General features: G+C 35.0%; 1 protein-coding gene across 2 annotated transcripts in view; it reads right to left on the reverse strand.

Moving 5' to 3' along the window:
- Positions 1-1,808: 1,808 nt before the first annotated feature.
- The window catches only part of CD163L1 (CD163 molecule like 1), an 83,203-nt gene continuing 59,967 nt past the window's right edge, over positions 1,809-25,044 (reverse strand). Inside the window, exons 10-20 of one of the 2 annotated variants that reach the window (XM_005570013.4) lie at positions 24,194-24,508; positions 23,776-24,090; positions 23,325-23,417; positions 22,936-23,250; positions 20,675-20,995; positions 16,669-16,977; positions 16,245-16,277; positions 15,391-15,501; positions 14,537-14,632; positions 4,277-4,383; positions 1,809-1,979 (exon numbers count right to left, since the gene is read on the reverse strand). In XM_005570013.4, coding sequence (XP_005570070.4) covers positions 4,301-4,383; positions 14,537-14,632; positions 15,391-15,501; positions 16,245-16,277; positions 16,669-16,977; positions 20,675-20,995; positions 22,936-23,250; positions 23,325-23,417; positions 23,776-24,090; positions 24,194-24,508 — 1,991 coding nt within the window. In that variant the 3' untranslated portion in view covers positions 1,809-1,979; positions 4,277-4,300. Of the gene's footprint in view, positions 1,980-4,276; positions 4,384-14,536; positions 14,633-15,361; positions 15,502-16,244; positions 16,278-16,668; positions 16,978-20,674; positions 20,996-22,935; positions 23,251-23,324; positions 23,418-23,775; positions 24,091-24,193; positions 24,509-25,044 lie in introns of those variants that run through there. The other variant, XR_006690381.2, reaches the window with a different exon arrangement.

Consider the following 25,044-nt stretch of genomic DNA (forward strand, 5'->3'; position numbering starts at 1 on the left):
TGATAAGTTTATAAAAAGGCTAAATAGTAAATTTAAAATTCCAGGAGAAAAAAATGCAGCAAATTTGTAGTTTAATAGACATGATCAATCTTAAGAACATGGAAAAAAATACTGCAGAAAAATTAACAGAGCTTGTATATCAGCATACATGTAAAGGGAGGCATAGAAGAAGAGAGAGAGAAAGAGATAGAAAAATATTTGAAAAAATAACAGCTGAAAATGTCTCAGATTTGTATATTAATTTGAAAATCCAAATAATCCAGTGAAACTTAAGGAAGAAATACAAATAAATCCTTCTCTAGATACTATCAAGCTGTTGAAAGATAGGGACAAGGAGAAAATCTTGGAAACAGTAAGAGAAAAATGATTCATCATGTGCAAGAAAACAACAATACGATTAATGTTGCATTTAATGGAAGTTCAAAAAATAATATAATAAGAATTAATAATCTTTATTTTATGTAGGTGAATAATTTCATTCATTTATACATGAGAGAGGACAGACAAAAGAGTGACAGAAACATTCCAAAATGTTAACAGTGCTTATTTCAGAATGATAGACTTTTTCGTATTTATTATTGCTCTTTCAATATTTTTTAAACATGTATTGATGTTATAATAAAAACTTAAACTTTCCAAACATAGAAATAGGGACAGCTCTTTATTTTAGTGTATGAATCTATAATAATTTTAGTGCAGTACAACAATATTAATGAAATATATATTGATTGGCTAGGATTAAATTATAGTCTTTAAACTCTCTACTACATTTCCTCATAATATATACTGCAAACATATTGCACAGAGAGGCCCCAGTATTTGAAGTACAATCTAAAATCTTGCTATCTCTTGAGAAGAAGCCTTCAGACAAGCTTTTCTTGGCATTGGAATAATTATCTTTTTTTATCAGATTTGTGAACAAAAGTCTCCTGATTTTTAGGATTTCCAACTCTTTGAGGGTAGAGATCCTAAATGAATAAAGCTTATTTAGGGTCTTAAAGATTTTAAAATGTCTTTTCTAATAACCTAGGCTTCTTTTGTTTGTTTGTTTTACATCTCTTGTAACAGCTCCATGAAGCCTACTGATTTTTTAAAAATTATTTTTCTTTTATGATAGGTACTTGTTACTATAATATATATGTTATAATTCCTATAGGAACAACAATATGTTCAAAATCTGAGGAAGCCAAGTTAGAAGCAAGGGCAATTGAGCAAAGCTGTCATTAATCAATCTATCAGGGATAAAAATAAAGATGACTATTCTGACATTAAATTTTGAAAATGATTTCTATGTTCAAATATCTATGGAATTACACTAACTTGAACTACAAGAATAGCCACAAGTCAGCCTCAAATAATGTTTTTCATTGTTCAGCAGGAGTAGGACTAGGACATGGTATAGAGTAGTTTTTTAGTTAGTGATTGTCTCAGTTTGGGCTGCCATAAGAGAGTACTATAAACTGGTGGCATATAAACAACAGAATTTTTTTCCCTCACAGTTTGGGAAGTTATAAGCCTGAGATCAGGGTGCCAGCATGATTCAGACCTGATGAGGGCTCCCTACCAAGTTGTAGACTGCTGACTTCCCATTCTACATTCACATAAGGGAAGGACAGTGACAGAGCTTCTGAGGTTCCATTATTAAGGGCACTAAACCCATTTATGAGGGCTTCACCCTCACGACATGATTACCTCCCCAAAGCTCCACTTCCTAATACCATTACATTGGCCGTTAGGATTTCAACATATGGATTTTTTTTTTTTTTTTTTTTGTGGGAGGGGAAAGGAAAACACAAACATTCAGTCCATTTAACAGTGATACACATAATTCAACTTTTATTATCACCAGTCTTTATCAATTTAGTTGCTCTCCTACTGTTCAAGAAATGTTATTTGGATCAGTTTTTCATAGGGCAACTTGACTTCATCTTTATTCATTTAAAAGTTGCTGTCTCCTTCAAAGACATTTAGAGGTTTATCTGAAATTATAAAACAAGAGGCAACAAGTTACTATTCTTCTAAATAAGAATGCTAGCCTACATGAGGTTAAAGTTAAGACACGTGTGTGCGTGCACACACAAACACACACACACCTCACAAAGAATTGATCGATTAGGACAGATTTAGTAGATGCTATGTACTGATATTTCTTTTTTGTGCATATGCAAATATGATGCAATTTTCTTTCTGTCCCATAGTCTAGAATTCTGAGTCTCAGAATGTAATAATTTACTTATCAAAGAAAAAGTGTTAAATAACACCAAAATTAAAAAGGAAGGTACAATTACATATGGTTTTGCTCTTTGGAATGCCTCTGGAAATTAATCTTTCAAAAGTTTTTAGGATGGATTCTAAGTCAGAACTGTTGATTAATGAGGTTTAGACAGGGCAAAAGTAGTTTTTTTTGTATCATACAGTAATAGACTTGCTCAGTGTTATGAGCTGAATTGGATCCCCCCCAAATTCACATGTTCAAGTCTTAACCCCTAGTTCCTCAGGATGTGATTGTATTTGAAGACTGGACCTTCAAAGAGTTAATTACAGTAAAATGAGGTCACATGGGTGAGCCCTAATCCAGTATGACTGGTGTCCTTACAAGAAGAAATTAGATCACAGGCGACACAGACCAAAGGATGACCATCTGAGGGCGTAACAAGAAGATGGCCGTCTGCAAGGGAAGGAAAGAGGCCTCAGAAGAAACCAAACCTCCCACCATCTTGATCATGGACTTCTGGCATCCAGAATTGTGAGAAAACAAATTTCCGTTGTTTAAGCTGCCCAGTTTGTGGTATTTTCTTTTGGCGGCCCTAGAAAACTAATACACTAAGCACAATAATAAACTAAGCAGAACTGCTGAGGGAAAATGTTTTCTAATATAGAACCCTAATACTTTAAAAACAACATATAGTATCAAGTACTTTAAAAACAACATATAGTATCAAGTACTTTAAAAACAACATATAGTATCCACTGGCAAAGAAAAATTGTGTTAATATAAATTAGTATTTATTAAAATTGGTTTAAAATAATATAAACTAAATCATTTGTTCCCTATATCATGCAGATGATAACACCATAAGATACACTTTAGGATATATTTTAAGTTTTTCAATGAACCTTTCCAAATAGAGAAATTATCAATAGCATATAAAGAGGAAAAAGGCTTCAATCATAAATATAAGTCTTGGTATTAGAAGAGTTACCATTAAATTATGTTGGAGCTAGTTATTATCTAAATGGTTTTTATGCATTTTGCCTCTGGTATTTCTTTTATTGTTATTATGGTAATAATATATTTTCGAGAAAAAAATGGAGAAACTCAAGCCCATTCACTTGGATCTTTGGGTCAAATTTGAAATAGTTTTGTGTTGGTGATGTCTAGTTATTCTGTAATAAAAATCAGGAGATATGACTTATCTTTGCTCCCTGGCATTTATTCCCATAAAAAATTTAGAATTATCTTTGGGCTACACAGAAATGCTCTTTTCAGAATTGCTAGCTCATTCATGCTAGGAATTAAAAGGTGTTCTCAACAGTATTTAGAAAGCACAGTGCTTTCTAGTCCTTTGACTTCACTGAGTTCAATTTTTCTCTCCATCATATTTGGACCATCCACTGTACTTGAGAGAAAGCACTGTTCTTTTTGTGCTGGATTTTCTAGTTGACTTTGATTTTAGTTATTTGTCCTGGCACCAGTGAGTGTTTTAGAATTGCCTCAATGCAACATTATTATATAATGAATGCTTGTTTTTCTAAACCTTTAGAGAATGATTTCATTACTATTATATTAATGTTTTCTCATCAGACAAAGCCACCTACATTGATTAAATATGAAGCATGTATCATCTGTCAGGCACTGGCGATTAAAGCAATAAGGAGTGATATTCATGCATGGAATCTAGGCTGTACTTAAGAGAATAAATGTGAACATCCTACTCTGTATAACAAAAATGAACAGAAATCCTAGGAATTGAGGTTATCAATGAGCAGTATGTAAAGCTGAGATCTAATCAACCTCTTCCTTAGTGACAGACTATCTGCAGCCCCAGCCAATGCTCAAAACCAATTCTGATAAACTCTGTAAATTTTCTATAGGAACAACTTTCTTACCAACCTGTCTGCTTTCCAGAGGTTAACATAGAATATTTGATATACTGGGGATAAGAACCAGTGACATAATATATGGTAATATAAATACTGGAAAAAATGTGTTTAATTCTGCAACAGTGGGAGATTAAATTACTAGTTTTAGTAAGAATGATACTTCTCAACTTACCTGGTGAGCCCTGGAAGTCTAAAGTCATTTTGTGGCTTCAGAGGCAGGAAGAACCTCCAACAGTGATGTGTCTCTAGCATCTTCACAACCATGACTGGGGGTATCATCTAAAAGAGGCAAAATCTGTATTATTGAGTAGTAGAAAACCCTTCTGCAGAGGGAAGAGCTGTTAGGTGCAGTGGTTGATCAGCTGGGAAAGTATAATAGAGCAAGAAGTGACTATTACATAAACTAAGAGCATGCTTAGTTACTGTTTTGAAGTAAAACAATTACCATATTTAAAAGGATAAACCATTAAGTGTTACCAAAACAAATAATACAGGTTTTTTATCAGATTATTAGATTTGCTCCCAATATCTTAAAAGCCTAGAATTGTGATATTTATATTTTGAGTTTTAAAATGGGACAAGTGAAACTCAATGGTAAGCATCATTGTCTAAAGATAGGAGGGTACTAAAAATTGTATTTAGGGAGTTGTTCCATTTTTGGCAGAATTGAGAGAAATAAAGAATTGTTGTCCATGGATAAATTTAGATAACTAAATATCAAGAAGGTTCAATATGACTGCATCTTTTAAGAGTAATTATTTGAACTTCTAGTTGCCCATGCAGCCTATAAGAAGCTTGGGAGTCATTACTGCCAATCACATAACAAGAAAAAAGGTGAATAAACTGAAAATCAACAACTCTTCTTAGGTACATCAAAGAACTGAGGTCATAGGGCAAACCACGACCACCAAAATTGGGAGAGACAGACAGGCAGAGACAGAGAATTACAACTTATAGAGCAGGACCTCACAGGCAGAAATCCCTGTGGAAATCAGTAATGGGGTAGGGAAATATAAACTGTAATTGACAAATTACTGTAGGCTCAGAGTGGAAAAGTTTCAGTGTTAAAAACTCCAGGGGACCTACATTTTTGTTTTACCTTTAGAAGCCCTACCAAGTTATCACAGTGAAGACTGGAGCAAAATCATCTTGTGCTTTCTATCAGGAGAGGGGAAAGTAGTCATTTTGAAGTACGTATAAAATATTGTGTTCTTCTTAACGAAGAACACTTCAATAGGGTTCCCATAAAATACCGGGGAATACAATGAATAAAATTGCACATCAGAGATCTTATTTAAGAACTCACTAGGGAGCCCCAAAGACAACGGGAGAGACATAAACAAGGGCACCAGAGGAAATATTAGCCTCTGACACCTACAGCTACAGCAAACAACAAATACACCCTAATCCCTGGCCAGATAAATATAAAACCTTACACCGACACCCTCTTTACATCAATTCTTTGTGTCCACTATATGTCATGTCTGACTTTCTACAAAATAATTACAAGGCACACTGAAAGACAAAAAACAGAGTCTGAAGAGACAGTAAGCATCAGACCAGACTCAGATATGAGAGAGATGTTGAAATGATAACACCAGAACTTTAAAACAACTATGATTAATGTTATGGGATCGAAAAGAAAAAGAGGACAACCTGCAGGAACATATGAGCAATGTAGGCACAGAGTTGGAAATTCAAAGAAAGAATTAAAAATGCTAGACGTTAACAACACTGTAATAGAAATGAAGCATGTCTTTTTTTTTTTTTTTTTTTTTTTTTTTTTTTTTTTGAGACGGAGTCTCGCTTTGTCGCCCAGGCTGGAGTGCAGTGGCCGGATCTCAGCTCACTGCAAGCTCCGCCTCCCGGGTTCCCGCCATTCTCCTGCCTCAGCCTCCCGAGTAGTTGGGACTACAGGCGCCCACCACCTCGCCCGGCTAGTTTTTTTGTATTTTTAGTAGAGACGGGGTTTCACCATATTAGCCAGGATGGTCTCGATCTCCTGACCTCGTGATCCGCCCGTCTCGGCCTCCCAAAGTGCTGGGATTACAGGCTTGAGCCACCGCGCCCGGCCGAAGCATGTCTTTTAAGGGCCCGTCAATGGACTGGACACGGCTGAGGAAAAAAAATGAGTGAGCTTGAAGAAACATTAATGGAAACTTCAAAAACTCAAATGCAAAGAGAAAAGAATAAAAAAGACAGAACAGAATATCCAAAAATTGTGAAAGAACTACAAAAGATGTAACATACATACAATAGGAATGCCAGAAGGAGAAAAAGGTGAGAAAGAAGCAGAAAAATATATGAAGCAAAATGACAGAATTTCTCACAACTAATGACAGAAACCAAAGCACTTATCCAGGCTGCACAAAGAACACCAAGCAGAATAAGTGCCAAAACAAAACAAAACAAAACAAACAAAAAACCCCGGAATTTAGGCATTCATATTCAAACTGCAAAAAATCAAAGACAAAGGAAAAATATTAAAAGAAACCAGAAAAAAAAATTGTCTATAGAGGAGCAAGGGTAAGAATTAAATTGAACTTCTCTTCAAAAACTATACTAGCAAAAAGAGTGAGTATAATATTTAGCGTGAAAAAAAAGAACCATCAACTTAGAATTCTGTGTTCAGGGAAAGTATCCTTCAAAAGTGAATGAGAAATAAAAGGTTTTCTCAGACAAATAAAAATTGAGGTTATTTGTTGCCATTACAGTCACTTTGGAAAAAATTATAAAAGAAATTGTTCAGAAAGAAAGAAAAATGATACAGGTCAGAAGCTCTGATCTACAAAAAAAAAAAAAAAAAAAAAAAAAAGGAAGCATTAGAGAAGAAATAAATACAGGTAAAATAAAATAAAATCCTTAAAAATTTTTTACTCTTATTTGATCTAACAGATAAATTTGCTCATCTTCATTCCTGAAAGTTATTTTTTCTGGATATAGAATTCTGGACTGACAGTTCTTTTCATTTAGTACTTTAAAGATTTTGTTTGTTTCCTGACCCCTTTAGAAATCTGTATTCATTTTAATTGTTGTTCCTCTAAACATAATGTGTCATTTTTGTCTTCTTGCTTTTGATATTTTTTCCTTTGTGTTTGATTTTCGGTAATTTGAGCATGATGTGTCTGGGAATGTATACATTTATTTTGGTGTTTGCTAAGCCTCTTAAATCTACAAATTCATGTCTTTCAAGAAATTTATGAAGTTTTCAGCCAATATTTCTTTAAAAACAAATCCTGCACCATGTCTAAGCTCTCTCTTTTTCTAATACTCCAATGATATGTATGCCTTTTTTTTTTTTTTTTTTTTTTTTCAGATGGAGTTTCGCTCTTGTCACCCAGGCTGGAGTGCAATGGTGCGATCTCCACTCACTGCAACCTCTGCCTTCCAGGTTCAAGCAATTCTGCTGCTTCGGCCTCTCAAGTAGCTGGGATTACAGGTCCCCCACTACCACACCCAGCTAATTTTTGTATTTTTAGTAGAGATGAGGTTTCACCATGTTAGCCAGGCTGGTCTCAAACACCTAACCTCAGGTGATCCACTCACCTCGGCTTCCCAAAGTGCTGGGATTACAGCCATGAGCCACCACACACCACCAGTATATATATCTTTTGATATATTCCCATAGGTTCCTCTCTCCCCATTTTTAAGGCACCTTTTTTCCTATTTTATTGAATAATTTCTATTGGTCTGTCTTGAAGTTCACTGATTTTTTTTCTGTTATCTTCATTCTGTTGTTGAGGCAATCCAGTGAGTTTTTGAAAAATTTTTACTGACATTTTTAATTTTTAAATTTCCATGGGATTCTGCTTCTCTCCTGAAAAAAATTTCTCTATGCATTTCTAGAAAGCTTGCCATTGCCTCATAGAATATGTATGATAATTCCAACCTCTGTTTAATGTAGGTTGGCAGTTGCTGGTTGTCTGTTTCGTGAGAATTGATCAGATATTCCTGGTTGTATGTTGAATAATTTTGGTTTGTATGTTGGATATTTTGAATATTATGTTGTAAGACTTCTAAGTCTTATAAAAGTTTTGTTAAAACACTTTGGAGAAAGTGGATTTTTGTTTTGTTTTGTTTTAGCAAGCCATCAACCCAGCTAGGTTCAGATTGCAATCTGTGGTGGTTTATTTAGTGCCAATTCAGTTCTCAAAGACTTTGCTATTCTGTTTGGGTATGCTTTTTGTATGTACCAGTATGAATTGCTCTGGGATTTGAGTAGTATACATATTTTTGTTCAGTTCTCAAATACTTTGCTATGCTTTACTGTGGATGTTCTGTATATTTGCAGCTAAAAGGTAAACCTGGTACTCGTATTGCTTCAAGACCTCTTCTCCTGATCTTCCCTCTATGGAATTTCCTCTATTGTCTCTAGCTTCCAGTGGCTTCGTTTTCTATTTTCTCTGGCAAGAAAATAAATGGGTTATCTCACAGTTTTATTTTCTCATACTGCAGTAAAGTTTCACATGACTAGGAAGTAATAAGAGAAAAGAGAATAAGGATTTTCCACAAATGATTTGCATAACAGGGGTCATTCTTTCATGCTCTGCTATCCAGAGAAATAAATCTTCTCTCAAACTTGGGTGCCTGTGCCACATTGGCTGTAGCAGGGCAGATATGCCTTTGAAACTGCACTAGGGCTAGGGCCAAAAAAGCAAACTAAAAAATAGGAAGATTCCCCCGTATTCCCTGGATTTTCCTTCCCCTGTCCTTTGGCCAGAAAGATGGGCTTTTTTAGGAGTCCAGGAAGAAAAAAAAACAAACAGAAAATTTACCATCATGATCACAATAGTCTTTCCTCAGTCTGACGTCTCTTTTCAATGTGTTATTTACTTTTCAGAGTCCCAAGATTTTTTTTTAAGTGTATGATTTGATGAAATTAAGTACATTCAGTTGTTTGTGCAACCATTACCACCATCTATCTCCAGAATTCTTTTTATCTTGCAAAATGAAACTCTATACTAATTAAAGAATAACTCCCCATTTTCCCTCCTCCAGCCCCCAGAAACTACCATTCTACTTTCTGTTTTTATGAATTTGATTGCTCTATGTACCTCTTATAAAGGCAATCATGTAGTATTTGTCTTTTTCTGGCTGACTTATTTTACTTAGCATAATTATTTCACTTAGTATAATTTCCCTAAAGTTCACATACATTCCATTGTGTATATACACATACATGTAAAATGGAGTATTTATATATATAAGGTACATTTGTATATTATATATACTATATATTATTTTTATATATTATATATTACTTATATAAATTATATATAGTATATATTACTTATATATTATATAATATATAATATATCATATATTATTTTTATATTATATATTATAATATATAACTTACCTATTATAGATTATATATTATAATATATAACTTATATATTATAGACTATATAGTAATTATGCTATATAATTACATTAAATTATATAAAATAAAATATAATATAAAATATATAAATATATCAAATATTATATAATATATAATTATTATTATAGATAATTATATAGTATGTTATTTATAATATATAATATATAATTACATATCATTAAATTATTCTAATAATTTATTCTATAATATAGTATATATTAATTAATATATTAAATAATAATAACATAATTATATATTAATATATTGTATATTAATTTAATATAATATGATGTTGTATAATATAATATTATATTGTAATTTATATATTACATATAAATATAATAAATTACATATTATATTGTAATTTTTATATAATGTAATTTATATATTATATTAATATAATATAAATTTATATCATAATATAGTATAAATATAATATATAATATATAATATATGATTTATAATATAATTATATTATTAACATAACATTAATATATAATAATATAATATAACATAATGGTAAAAGGAGATCTACCATTTGATCCAGCAATCCTACTACTGGGTGTCCACCCAGAGGAAAAGAAGTCATTTTATGAAAAAGACACTTGCACATGCATTTTTATAGCAACACAATTTGCAATTGCAAAAATATGGACCCAGCCCAATCAACAAGTGGATAAAGAAGATGTGGTATATATGTATAGATAGATAGATAGATAGATAGATAGATAGATAGATAGATATGCACCATGGAATACTACTCAGTCATGAAAAGGAAAGAAATTAAGAAAATTAAGAGTTTTTTAAAAAATGGAAATGAAAACACAACATACTGAAATATATGGGATACAGCAAAAAAAAAAAAAAAAAAAATACACTAAATAACAGTACTAAGAGGGAAGTTTATAGCAGTAAACACCCATATCAAAAAAGTAGATCGAGACCAGTCTGGCCAACATGGTGAAACCCCATGTCTACTAAAATACAAAAAAAAATTAGCCAGGCATGGTGTCATGTGCCTGTAATCCTAGCTGCTCCAGAGGCTGAGGCAGGAGAATTGCTTGAACCTGGGAGGTAGAGGTTGCAGTTAGCTGAGATTGTACTCCTGCACTCCAGCTTGGGTGACAGAGTGAGACTCCATATTAAAAAGGGGAAAAAAAGGTAGAAAGACTGCAAATAAACAGGCTAATGGTGCACTTCAAGGAACAAAAAAGGAAAGAACAAACCAAACCCCAAATTAGCAGATAAAAAGAAATAATAATAAAAATCAGAGAAGAAATAAATTAAATTGAGACTTAAAATCTACAAAGGAGCAGCAAGATTAATAAGTTGATTTTTTGAAAAGATAAATTGATAAACCTTTAGCTGGACTAAGTAAGAAGAGAGAAAACTGAAATAAATAAAATCAGAAATGAAAAGAGAGACATAACAATTGAGACCACAGAAATACAAAGAATCATTTAAAAATATTATGAACTATAGACAATTTGGAAAACTTAGAAGAAATGGATATATTCCTAGTCATATACAAACTTACCAACACTGCACCATGAAAAAATAGAAAAGTTCAACAAATCAATAACAAGTCATGAGATCAAAGCCATAATAATAATAATTTTAAAACACCTGTCACTAAAGAAAACCCCAAGACCTGATGCTTCACTGCTGAATTCTACCAACCATTTAAAGAAGAACTAATGCTGATTCTATTCAAACTCTTAATGAAATTGAAGAGGAGAGAACACTTCTAAACTCATTTTATAGAGCCAGCATTACCCTGATACCAAAACCAGACAATGAAACAACCAAGAAAGAAGACTCCAGGCCAATGTCACTGATGAACAAAAATATAAAAATCCTCACCAAAATACTAGCAGACTAAATTCAACAACAGATTAAAAGATTTTTCATCAAAATCAAGTGAAATTCATTCCAGGGATGCAAAGATTGTTCAACATGAGCAAATCAATAAAAAAGTGTCAGAATCAAGAACAAAACCCATATGATCACATCAATAGATGCTAAAAAATCATTCATAAAATTCAACATCCTGTTATAATGAAAAGCCTCAACATACTGGGTATAGAAGGAACATATTTCAACATAATAAAGGCCATGTATGATAAATCCACAGCTAATATGATACTAAATGGGGAAAAATAGAAAACATTTCCTCTAAAATGTGGAACAAGGCAAAGATGTCCATTTTCACCACATTTATTCAGCGTAATACTGGAAGTCCCAGCCAGAGCAGTTAGGCAAGAGAAAGACATATGGGTCATCCTAGTTGGAAAGAAAGAAGTCAAATTAGCCTTCTTTGCAGACAATATGGTTTTATAGTTAGAAAAATCTAAAGACTCCACCAAAAAACTGTGAGAACTAATAAATACATTCAGTAAAGTTACAGAATACAAAATTAACATATAAAAATCGGTAGCATTTCTATATCCCAAAAGCAAATAACGTGAAAAAGAAATCAAAAAGCAATCCAATCTGCAATAGCTATAAATAATATAAAATACTTAGGAATCAATTTAACCAAGAAGTGAAAGATGTATACAAACAAAACTATAAAACACTGATGAAAGAAATAGAAGAGGACAAAAAAATAAAACTACATTTCATGCTCATAGATTGAAAGAATTAATATTGTTAAATAACCAAAGCAATTACTCAAAGCAATTTACAGATTCAGTGCAATCCCTATGAAAACACTAATGACGTTTTTCACAGAAATAGAAATAACAATCATAAATTTTAGATGGAACAACAGAAGACCTCCAATAGCCAAAGCTATTCCAAGCAAAAGAACATAATTGGAGGTATCACATTACCTGACTTCAAAATATACTACAAAATTATAATAACCAAATCAGCATGGTACTAAAACAGACACATAAACCAGTGGAACAGAATAGACAACCCAGATATAAATCCATGCATTTATGGCCAAGCCACTCTTGACAAATACAGCAAGGACATACACTGGGAAAAGACAGTCTCTTCAATAAATAGCACTGGGAAAACTGGATAACCACACGCACAAGAATGAAACTAGATTCTATCTCACACCATATAAAACATCAAATAAAAACGATTGAATAACTAAATGTAAGACCTGAAACTGTGAAACTACTAGAAGAAAACATTGGGAAAGACTCCAGGATATTGGTCTGGGCAAAGATTCTTGGGTAAGACCTCAAAAGCACAGGCTGCCAAAGCAAAAATATAGACAAATGGGATTACATCAATCAAAAAAGCTTCTGCACAGCAAAGGAAACAATCAACAAAGTGAAGAGACAACCCACAGAGTGGGAGAAAATATTTTTAAACTATCCATCTAATAACGGGTTAATAATCTAAATATAGAGAGAGCTCAGACAACTCAATAGCAAAAAACCAACTAATCTGATTTTTAAAATGGGTGAAAGAACTGAATAGACATTTCTCAAAAGACATACAAATGGCCAATATGTAAATAAATGCTCAACAACACTAATAATCAGAGAAACGTAACTCAAAAAGACAATGAGATATCATACCTCAGGCAGAATGGCTTTTATAAAAAAGACAGGAAATAATGGATGCTGGCAAGGATATGAAGAAAGGAGAACCCTCATACACTATTGATGGGAATATAAATTAGTATAGTCATTTTGGAAAACTGTATGGATTTTCCTCAAAAAACTAAAGATAGTATTACTATATGATTCAGCAATTCCACTTCTGGGTATGTATCCAAAAGAATGAAAATTATATAACAAAGTGAATAGCTGCACCATGTTTATTGCAGCACTATTTATTATAGCCAAAATATGGAATCAGCCTAAGTGTCCATCAATGAATGAATGGATAAAGAATACGTGGTATATATACACACACATTTTTAGCCATAAAAAATGAAATCATGTTATTTTTAGTAACATGATGGAACTAGAGGTCATTATGTTAAATGAAATAAGCCAAGCACAGAAAGACAAATATCCATGTTCTCATTAATATGTGGGAGCTAAAAATGTCCCATGAAGATAGAGAGTAGATTGGTGGTTATCAGAGGCTGGAAAGGGTAGGGGAAAAGGAGGATAAAGAGAGGTTGATTGAGTACAAATATACAATTATAAGAAATAAAATCTAGTGTTTGATAAATCAATAAGGTGACTATAATTTACAATAATCTATTGCTATTTCAAAATAGCTAGAAGATAATAATTCAGATGTTTCTGGTATAATAAAAAGACCAATATTTGAAGTGACAGATAATGCAATTATATTAATTTGATCTTTACAAATTATATGAATGTACTAAATTATCACATGTACCTAGAAACTAGGTACATAAATACAAAAATAAAATTTAAAAACAATGTTAATTAAAATAACAATGAGATGCCACTTATCAAATACTAAATTAGCAACATTATAAAAGATGAAACTATTTAGTGTCAGTGATTATTCAGTAAAATACATTCTCATTTATAACTCAGAGGAGTAAAATTTGTTATAGCTATTGGAAAGTCGCTTTGCCAGATGGTGTTCATTGTATTGTCACAGTAATTCCATTATAAGTTATTCCAAAAAAGATGTAGTTTTATGCACTGTTTTGTCCACACTGCATATCATAATAAAATTATTTTAAAAATAATTATAAATGTACAAATATAGATAAGATTCAAGGAACTTAGCCACCATATTAAAACAGAATGTAACGAAATTGGAAAACAATTATTGTTTATTGGGTTTGTAATGAAACTGTGGACAAGGTATTTGACTTATTATTAGAAGAAACAATACTTTTTATTTTAGTCTTCTCTGCTTGGTGCCTCTGCCATGAACTAAATATGACACTGAGGATGAAATAAGTGAGAATGTATATTCCAGTTTTCTTAATTTTGAGTCATATTTTATTTTATCTATTCCCCGTTTGTTTCCCTTTCGTGTATTTTGTATAAGAGGCTGAGACACATCTCCATCCGGTGGGAATTCCTAAATATCAGTGGTATTTATATTCCCACCCTCTCCATGGAATGAGGCCCCTGGAGTTGCACAGACCTGAGGTTCTTGTCCCATGTGGGTCCTCTCTCTTGAGACAGGTCTCCATCTCCTGGAATAAATTCTCCTCGAGAGAACCCCTCCTTCTGGTTGAAACTGAGAATGGATGCTTCATGGTTAGGATTCAAATTCAAATGGCCTATCCCTTATACTAGGACACTTAATGCTAAGGTTTGACACATGTTAATCCCTCTGAGCTAAAATCCATTGGCCCTTTCAGCACCTACCCTGCTAGTGAATTTTTAACAATTTTAATATTTATCTTCCTTTTTCTTGAACCCTTGATATTCTTCTACTTTTATTACTAAGTTCTTTACATAGTACTTACTATGTGATGGCCATTTTTCATACAGATGATTAATTTATTTAACTATCTTAACCTAATGAGGTAGTACTATTATTATCTTTACAAATTAGGAAATTGGATTTTGGAAAGGTAGTTTCTAGCCAAAGGCCACACAGCTAGTAAATTATGTAAGTGGTGTTCAAACCCAGGACACTCTTGTTCTTAATCCTCCACCATGCTTCTACATTTTCTATTGGCTATTTCTGCAATCTAGATTCTGAACCCAAACATACAATTCCTTTCCTTCTATCAGCTAAGATATTTGCCTCTCTGACTCATCATCTGTATTGCAAGCTACAGCTTCTAAAAGATTACATTTGTGTAAATGGAAATTGTGGATGGGCTGATTCTTGATCCTTCCACATGCTTCTGCATTTGGCCTGGCACTTTCCAATCCATCTCACTCAAAGTTGCAAGTGTATTTCTTCCCCTCTGCAAGAATCCCCCATCCTGTGTGCCCTTGGTGGCAAGTAACTCACATTTTATACAATCCTAGTGGGGCTCTCACCTCTGAGGGACAGATGTTTTTGTTTCTGAACTTGGCACCACGTGAGAAATAGAATAAACAGAACCAGGAGAAGGAGACCAAAGATACTAGATAAAATAAGTGCAGAATGACCTGTATAGAAATTAAGCATTGATAAGTATTAAACTAGTAGATATCAGTTGTGGGTTTATACATTGTAAAAAAAACTGGTTCCCTGGTTGCTGAGAAGAATAATGGCTATACATTTCAGCATATTCATGAACAATACATAATTTTTGAGAGCTATTTTAGATGAAAACGATCTAGGAACAACTGAATCCAAATCTTTCCATAATTCTATTGCCCTAAATTACTTCCAATTTTATGCGAAAGATTTGATAATTAAACCTTTCCTCTTGCATTACATTCACTACTAAAACATCAGAAATCAGAAAATACTAGAGCTTGAGCTGTGAGCTGTGTCTTTTTTCTTTTTTTTTTTTTGAGATGGAGTCTCACTCCGTCACCCAGGCTGAGTGCAGTGGCATGACCTCGGCTCACTGCAACCTCTGCCTCCTGGGTTTAAGTGATTCTCCTGAGGCTTGAGCTGTTTCTGCCAGTCTCATAAAGAATAGTTGAGAATCTAGAAAGATAATTCTATCTATGAGGGTACCACGAGAGTCTTATCCTTCTCTGCGTGTAAAAAGGATTTTTCTAGAGAGAAGGACTGCATAGCAAAGCAATCATAGAGCTATTGATACCACTGGCTGCGACCCAGAGACTCATCTTTCTGCAATCCAGAGTCTTCTTTGAGTATCATAGCAGTTTCTGCCCTCCCTTGATCTTCCTTATAGCCTTAGGTATTGATGTCAGCACTGATAGGCAGAAGACTATACCTGAGGAGGCATTCGGTGATTTCAGCGACTGTCCTGAGAGAGAGAGAGAAAGACATAAATGAATGAAAAGGAACTGGGTATTTCTTTTCACATCTCCTGTGAATATTGGATGCCATTTAAATATCCTTTTTACGTCTGTGAATATTGGCTGTCATTTAAAATATCACTCCTCAGAATCCTCTTGCTAAGAGGATTTAGTCTAAGGCTAAATCCAGCTTTCTTCCCTCAAAATTATGGGGGCTATTTTAGATAACTGTGGAACATTATCTTATTTAGTTGTGGAAAAACATTAGTTTAACATAGCCTTTCATTCTTCAGCAAGAAATCCTAGTATCTTCAGCCCAACTCTCTGAGTAAGGCTGTTTCCCAATGTTCTCTACCATTACTGGGAGGCTCAGTTTAAGCATGGCCTTTTCACACTTACCAGAGCACCTCACGCCAGCATCTTCCTTGTGTCCACAGTCACTTTGTCCCCAGGGTTTGGCATGACAGTCCCATAGAAATGACTCATTTCCTTTGCACTGCATCTCATCCAGCCAGATGGTTCCAGTTCCCTGGCCAAACGAAGCCTCCTTCAGGGCAGCCAGAGCAGAGCCACAGCCCAGCTGCTGACATACCACTTCCGCCTCGGCCAGGTCCCAGGAGTCATCACACACTGTGCCCCAGGAGCCTGCGTGCCAGATCTCCACTCTCCCAGAGCACTCGGTGTCTCCTCCACGCACTCTTATTCTATCTACAAAGGCACAAAACATGGCTGTCTTTACTCCTGAAGGAGATTGTGGGAGAATGCTGAGGTAGAAAAACGTGAAGGTAATAAATGTGCTTGATGAATATGGGTGTGGTAAGGAAGGCAGAATTTCAATGTTACATAGATTAGACAAGAACCTGTAAAGTGAATAAGCCCCTACACATGACTGTGGTTTGTCCTAATCACAGTCAAGGGGTGAAGCATCTCCAGCGAGGCCAAACCAGATATTCATTTTCTACTCTAGGCGTTTGAAAACAAAACATATTGATTTCATTTTCCAAATTTCAATGTCCTATCTGACACAAACCTCCTGTCTTGTCCCTCTCATTTTCACGATTTCTCCAAATATAACTAATGTTCGTTTGGCTCAAGTCTGATCCATAGACCATTGCTTCTTCTATGTCTTCCAATTATCAGTCCTTTCTTGCCTTCACTTCGCTCCCTGTAAGTATGTATACCAAGATCATAACTACAAACACTCTCTTTCCCAAATGAACAATGCCTTGGCACTAGTGACCTCTCATTACACAGCTGTGTGCAAATGCAGGATAAGCCTAACTCTCCACCTCCTTTAAGCTGGTTCCTGAAATACTGAGTTTCACTGCAGATAATTATAACTGGGGTCATTTTAAACTTGCTGCCAAAAAAGTTGGCAGAATCCTCGATATTTTAGAATGATCTTATCATTTTTATTTCTCATTCTTTATTATTTTGTTACACTTTCTTTCATATTCTAAGCCTCAGCCTTACCTCTGCCCACTAACCACATGAAGACCAAAAGAGAATCTTGGGATTTCTCTATTGGATCTTAGTTCCCGTAATAATATAGGAAAAGTTACAGTTTCAGTAGTTAATTAACTTTTAGGTAATTTGGCTTCTATTCAAAAGGGTGTTTTTGATCTAAACATCTCATCCCCAGGTCTGATAAGTCATCCCCAAGTCCCCAAACCTGATAACTTTCACATGTACCCTTTAAAAATTTTCCTTTCTCATTGTCATAAGAGTCCCTCTCCAGTTACCAGGTTAACTCTTTTCTCTCTCGCATAGCCAAACATCTTGAAAGTGTTAATTTTTTCTCTTCATTTTTGTAAATCTCCTGCTCATTAATAAATACTTTTAGACTAGTTTCTACCTCCTACCATTGAATGGCCTATATAATAATAAATCATTGAATGGCCTATATAATAATAAATTCAGAGTATCGTTTTTAATCCTACTTCTTTGCTATGGTTTGCCTGTATCCCCACCCAAATCTCGAACTGTAGCTCCCATAATTCCCACGTGCTGTTGGGGGGACCTGGTAGGAGGTAATTGAATCATAGGGATGGGTCTTTCCTGTGCTGTTCTTGTGATAGTGAATAAGTCTCACAAGATCTGATGGTTTTATACAGGGGAGTTCCCCTGCACATGCTCTTTTGCCTGATACCATGTAAAACGTGACTTTGCTCCTCCTTTGCCTTCAGCCATGATTGTGAGGCCTCCCCAGCCATGTGGAACTGTGAGTCCATTAAGCCTCTTTCCTTTATAAATTACCTGGTTTCTGATGTTTCTTTATTAGCAGCATGAGAACTGACTAATGCATTCTTTCATCCTTTCACAAAATTGACTCAAGAAAATGAGAATAAGCCAATAGTCCTGGACATTCTTTTTAAGTATTAACAAATTACTATCCAAAATAGCTGTAGTTATTCTCTTTCAAATATTGAAACACAATGATTTTATTCCATATACTATTAAAGATCATAAAAGCTGGCAGAATTCATCCTAGTCAATTTTATATTTCAACAAATCTCCAATGCTAATATCAACAAATATAAAAAGAGCACTGAAGAAGATCTATTGCATAGTATCATTCATATACATATAGATGTAAAATTTTAACATACAATATTGATAAATTAAAACTTAAGATAGTTGAAATCCAAAATTTATTATTGGATTTAATTTAATTTATTATTGGTAATATAATTGATCAAATAGGAAAATAGATTTTGGGAAGAAAATATTGAGAAATATGCTTAAAATAATTTTCTCTATATTTAAAGATATTTAATGTGATGTTACTTAAAATGGAAAAATAACTTGAATTTTTTACATGTCCAATGACAGGGATTTGGTGTGTCAGATTACAGTGTATCATATGGTAAAAAAATATATACTTTAACTTGAGAAAATACTGCTATATCAAAAGAGCAGGCAGCACAAAAATGCATAGTATAACTTTTTTGCAATAAAATATACGAATATATATAATTATATACACATATATGATACTCAAGAGTGTAACATCAGCTACATATCATCAACTGATCATGGTACTATAGGTGATATTTGTGTTTTTTTTCAAGATTTCTGTTTTTTTTTTTCAATTTTTGGGGGAATGATATTTTGTGACAAAATTACAATAGTAAAAAGAAGCAAAATGCTTAAAAGTATGAACCACAAATGGACAATACTCATAAATAATGTCCATATCCACTACTAACCAAGCCCATGCAAATTATGTTGATTTAGGTGAAATTTTAATTTGGGAAGTTATGTGTATGTCTGTGTATATGTTTCTCTCTGTGTGTAACATTGATGGGAAGGGTGAAATAAAATCAATGCTCTCATATACTGGTGATAAGAATGAAAACTGATGCATAGGTTTTCTGCTGGAGTAATTAGCTAGTACATATAAAGAATCATAAAAATGTTCACTCATTTTACCCACTCATTATGGGACTAGAAATATAACCTTCAGATATAATCAGAGATTCACTGAAAATGAATAAAGATGCTTATAATGGCATTATTTATACTAGTTTGACACTGAGAAATAGCCTTAACACCAATAATCGCATGGTTATTTATGTTTACATGATAAAATATTACATGCCATTTGAAAGCTATTAATTGAAATTAGAATATATTTACAGTGTACTTTTACATATAAAAGTAGGATACAGAAATCCTAAATATAGTGCAATGCTATATATTACATGCATATATATCATACTATATATACATATACACATATACAGTATCTATATTTCATATACACATATCTATATTTCATACACACAATCATAACTTCAAGTTTTTGTACAAAAGGAAGTCTAATAGTTAATGTTTCTGAATATTAGTAATGGTTATTTTTGATAATCAGATTAAACGTGGAATGCATTTTATTGTTTATAATTGTACAATTTCTAAAATCTCTACAATAAACATATTAAATTTTAATCAAATAAGACAATTTTCTTATAAATAATCAACTAACTTCCCATAGTAAAATGTTCTGCAGGAAAAAATAGAGCTGTTTAATCTCCCTAATTAATTCACGTTTCCTCAAAAGTTCTGGGCTTTCTAGAATTTCTAGGACAAAGTATATATATAATATTTTCATTTTTTAAAACACTATAATTTTTTATGAGTTGTTATCCTTTTATGTGCTTTCATCCAGCTTCTCACAAGGAGCTTAAAGGAATCAAAAGAGACAATATACATTTTTAAATACCCTGTAAAATACTAAACCAAAATAATAAAATTTCAATATAGAATAGATGTGATAAATCAGGATTTATTGTCATGCACTTTTCAGTGAGTCTGTCATGTGCTCCTGAATGGAAAGATTTGCTATTTGTGCTAAGTTATATTTCACAGGGCTTCAGTGACAGCCAGTGTTTAGAAAGATACCCACCTTCACATGTGATCCAGGTCTCTTCTGCTGGGCTGGAGATTCTTCGCTCCCATGGGGCAGATAGGCACTGCCATATGGAGATATGCGTTTTAGAACACTGAATGTCATCTACCCACATGAAACCAGAGCCTATCTTAGACAAAGGGGCGAGGCTGACAACTCCATTCTCCCCACAGCCCAGCTGCTTGCACACAATCCCTGCTATGGCTGTGGTGATGTTCCTCCTGCCAACGCTGCCCCAGGTCCCATTATAGAAGACTTCCAATCTCCCAGCACAGCTCTCCACTTCAGTTTCACTGTAGAGCCTCAAGGCTGTGAATTCTACAGAGAAATACAAAACTTAGTGTTAAATATTTCCTTTGGAGTTGGAAAATTCCTCCCCAAGGAATCCATTTTTCCCTTGGAAATAATATATTAGGGCTCACGATACAATTTCATAAATCACTCTGACATATTAACAGCATAAATCTGATGGAAACTAAAGGTCTTGTGTGATTTCACGATTAGCGTGGGTTTCCCTAATATAGTATTTGAGCTTTAAATTTGTATCAACTTAAGTTAAAATGCAACCTTCTACATTCTACTCTCGAACATAAATTCAATTCAGGAAATAATCAGGAGGTTAATCCCATTTGCAGGGATGTCCAAGGGAGAGAATACAGTTATGGGTTCTTAGTTTCTGTTTCTGGTCAGGCTGGTAAAGCCCCTTCCTCATCCCTCTTTTCCGCTTACCACTAGAGACAGAAACTAATAACCATGGCTTCAGGCTACTAAAAGCCTAAAACAAAACAAAACAGAACAACAAAAAAAGGCAGATTGGACACGGTTGACAGTGTGTTCTCAGAGCCACGGTGGATGTAACGTAAGGTCCCTTTTTTGGGGTCTAACCTGCTCTGACAGTAAGACCAATCTTATTTTTCTCAGTTATGAATGATACCCAGACAAGTGTAATATGACAAGGGTATTAAGAAATCAGTATTCCAAGTCTTTGCTATTGTGAATAGTGCTGCAATAAACATACGTGTGCATGTGTCTTTATAGCAGCATAATTTATAATCCTTTGTGTATATACCCAGTAATGGGATGGCTGGGTCATATGGTACATCTAGTTCTAGATCCTTGAGGAATCGCCATACTGTTTTCCATAATGGTTGAACTAGTTTACAATCCCACCAACAGTGTAAAAGTGTTCCTATTTCTCCACATCCTCTCCAGCACCTGTTGTTTCCTGACTTTTTAATGATTGCCATTCTAACTGGTGTGAGATGGTATCTCATTGTGGTTTTGATTTGCATTTCTCTGATGGCCAGTGATGATGAGCATTTTTTCATGTGTCTGTTGGCTGTATGAATGTCTTCTTTTGAGAAATGTCTGTTCATGTCCTTTGCCCACTTTTTGATGGGGTTGTTTGTTTTTTTCTTGTAAATTTGTTTGAGTTCTTTGTAGGTTCTGGATATTAGCCCTTTGTCAGATGAGTAGATTGCAAAAATTTTCTCCCATTCTGTAGGTTGCCTGTTCACTCTGATGGTAGTGTCTTTTGCTGTGCAGAAGCTCTTTAGTTTAATGAGATCCCATTTGTCAATTTTGGCTTTTGCTGCCGTTGCTTTTGGTGTTTTAGACATGAAATCTTTGCCCATGCCTATGTCCTGAATGGTACTACCTAGTCCATCAGTGACAGATTGGATTAAGAAAATGTGGCACATATACACCATGGAATACTATGCAGCCATAAAAAAGGATGAGTTTGAGTCCTTTGTAGGGACTTGGATGCAGCTGGAATCCATCATTCTTAGCAAACTATCACAAGAACAGAAAACCAAACACCGCATGTTCTCACTCATAGGTGGGAACTGAACAATGAGATCACTCGGACTCAGGAAGGGGAACATCACACACCGGGGCCTATCATGGGGAGGGGGGAGGGGGGAGGGATTGCATTGGGAGTTATACCTGATGTAAATGACGAGTTGATGGGTGCAGCACAGCAACATGGCACAAGTATACATATGTAACAAACCTGCACGTTATGCACATGTACCCTACAACTTAAAGTATAATAATAATAAATAAATAAATAAATAAATAAATAAATAAATAAATAAATAAAAAAAAAAAAAAGAAATCAGTATAAGACTAGGATTAAAATCAAGTGCCTTTTTTTTTATTCCTAGGCCATACACTTTTCACTATACTTTACAATTGTGTGTGTGCAAGTGTGTGCACGTATGTGTAGAGGAGGGTGCAAAGGTAGTAGCACAGACCTGAGCAGATGACCCCTGCGTCCTCCTTGTGCCTGCAGTCGTGCTGCCCCCAGCCCCGGGAAGGGCACTGCCACAAGTGGGACTCCGTTCCTATGCAGTTCAGGTCATCCAGCCAGATGGGCCCTGACCCAGCCCCAAAGTGAGCAGAGACCGTGGCATTGAGGGCCACTCCACAGCCCAGCTTTCGACACACCACGTGGGCATCGCTCAGGTCCCAGCCGTCATCACAGATGGTGCCCCACATGCCGTTGTGATAGATCTCTACTCTCCCGGCACAGCGGCCGTCCCCGTTCACCAGGCGGAGCCGTTTGTCCTCTTAGAGGAGAAAGTCCAGTTAATAGGTCACATTCTTTAGGGTCGCAGTGTTTCCTAAAACTGATTCTGCTTACCTAAGCAGATGAAAGCACGGCCCTCTGGAACTGCAGACAAATACGGGTCAGATAAATTTGCAACGCATGGCAACAGTGGCCCTGTCAGGCTTCCTGGTGGAGGGTGTAGGAAATGGGGCAAAAGTAAGACCAAAATACATGGAAAAGGTTGAAGAGTTCTGTGATAACATGGAATCAGCAATTGTGGTAAGGACTTCTCAAACCCTGTCGTCTATTGAAATCATTTGTATTAATGATGTCTACTTGTAAATCCCAAACACAGAGTTGTTAACTTCACCCTAGGAATGGCCCTAGTTATCATTATTTCTTACATGTTACTCTTTGACTGTCATGCCTATCCTCTCTCCACCTGTGCCCCCATTTTCTTACCCCTCTTTCCTTTAATCCCACACTCCCTCTACCATCTCTGGGTTATATTGACAGTAGTTAACCATAAGCATTGTTCTCTTACCTGTGCAGATCACAGAGACAGTATTTCCATGGATACAGGGAGGTGCTCCAAGAACTGTCATTTGACAGTTATCCAGAAGTGACTCATTCCCTAAGCAATGAAACCTGTGTCCCCACACACGACCAGTTCTTTCTCCAATATATTTTCCTCCTGTGGTTGAGACAGCAGCCCCACAGCTGAGCTGTCTACATAGAACATGGGCATCTTCTGGGTACCAGTGGGTGTCACACAGTAAGCCCCATTGTCCAAGCACCTTGATCTCCACTTGCCCGTCACACTGGGATTTGCCATTCACCAGTCGGACATCTGTATATCCTGGGAGGAGACAAGGCCATAGAAGAGACATCATGACTTATCCGCTCCAGCCTCATACTCCCCATCTCTAGCCCCACCAATTAAGATTATTTAAAAATCTCACGGGAACAGACAACTCCAACTTCTCTGCTGTGGATACAAGCGTCTTCCGGATGTTGAACCGTGGGGCATAATGCAAGGTGAGTTTCACTCCCTTCACACTGGATCTTTTCGGCCCAAGTTAGACCACTCCCTTTTCCAAAGTGATCTCCCACAGAAAGAGATACGGCATCTCCACAATTTAATTCTCTGCACAGCACATTGGCAGCATGAAGAGAGAAATCAGAATCACAGACAGAGCCCCATGTGTCTGCACGTTTCACTTCAACACGTCCAGAGCAGGGCATATCAGCTCCAACCAGCCTGGGCTGCCTGTGGGCTACAAAATAGTATTTCAAAAGTTAGTTTTTAGGGTTTTCCAATATCTATCCCTGTCTCCAATCTCCACCTCTAACCCCAGAGCAATTTTTTTCCATTCATCTTTAGAATATCCCATTTGCAGTGGCTCAGAGGATGAGATTAGCAGTACAGACTTAAATTCATAGATCTGGATTACATATCTATTTTCTATGTCTTGGTGACCCACCAATCCTAGATTTAGAGCTCCTCAGAAGGAAATGAATTGCACAATTTGTTTACATTAAAAACTACTAAGTAACCTCAGCATTAAACAACATATATGAAGATTTGTAGTCATCTTAAGAAGATGGTGTAATGTAAGAATAGAAAGACTTCTACCTACTGGTTAGATCCCAGTAATCCATCTAAATGAGTAATTTATAAACAACAAAAAAATACTGCCTATTATTGTGACTCTATTCTTTGCAGCAAAACTACTTATATTAGTAATGTAAATTATCTGTCTCCAACCCAGCCATTTTTCCAAACTCCTGACTCATTTATCCAATTTCTACT

Source organism: Macaca fascicularis, chromosome 11 (assembly GCF_037993035.2).
Source record: "Macaca fascicularis isolate 582-1 chromosome 11, T2T-MFA8v1.1".
NCBI lineage: Eukaryota > Metazoa > Chordata > Mammalia > Primates > Cercopithecidae > Macaca > Macaca fascicularis.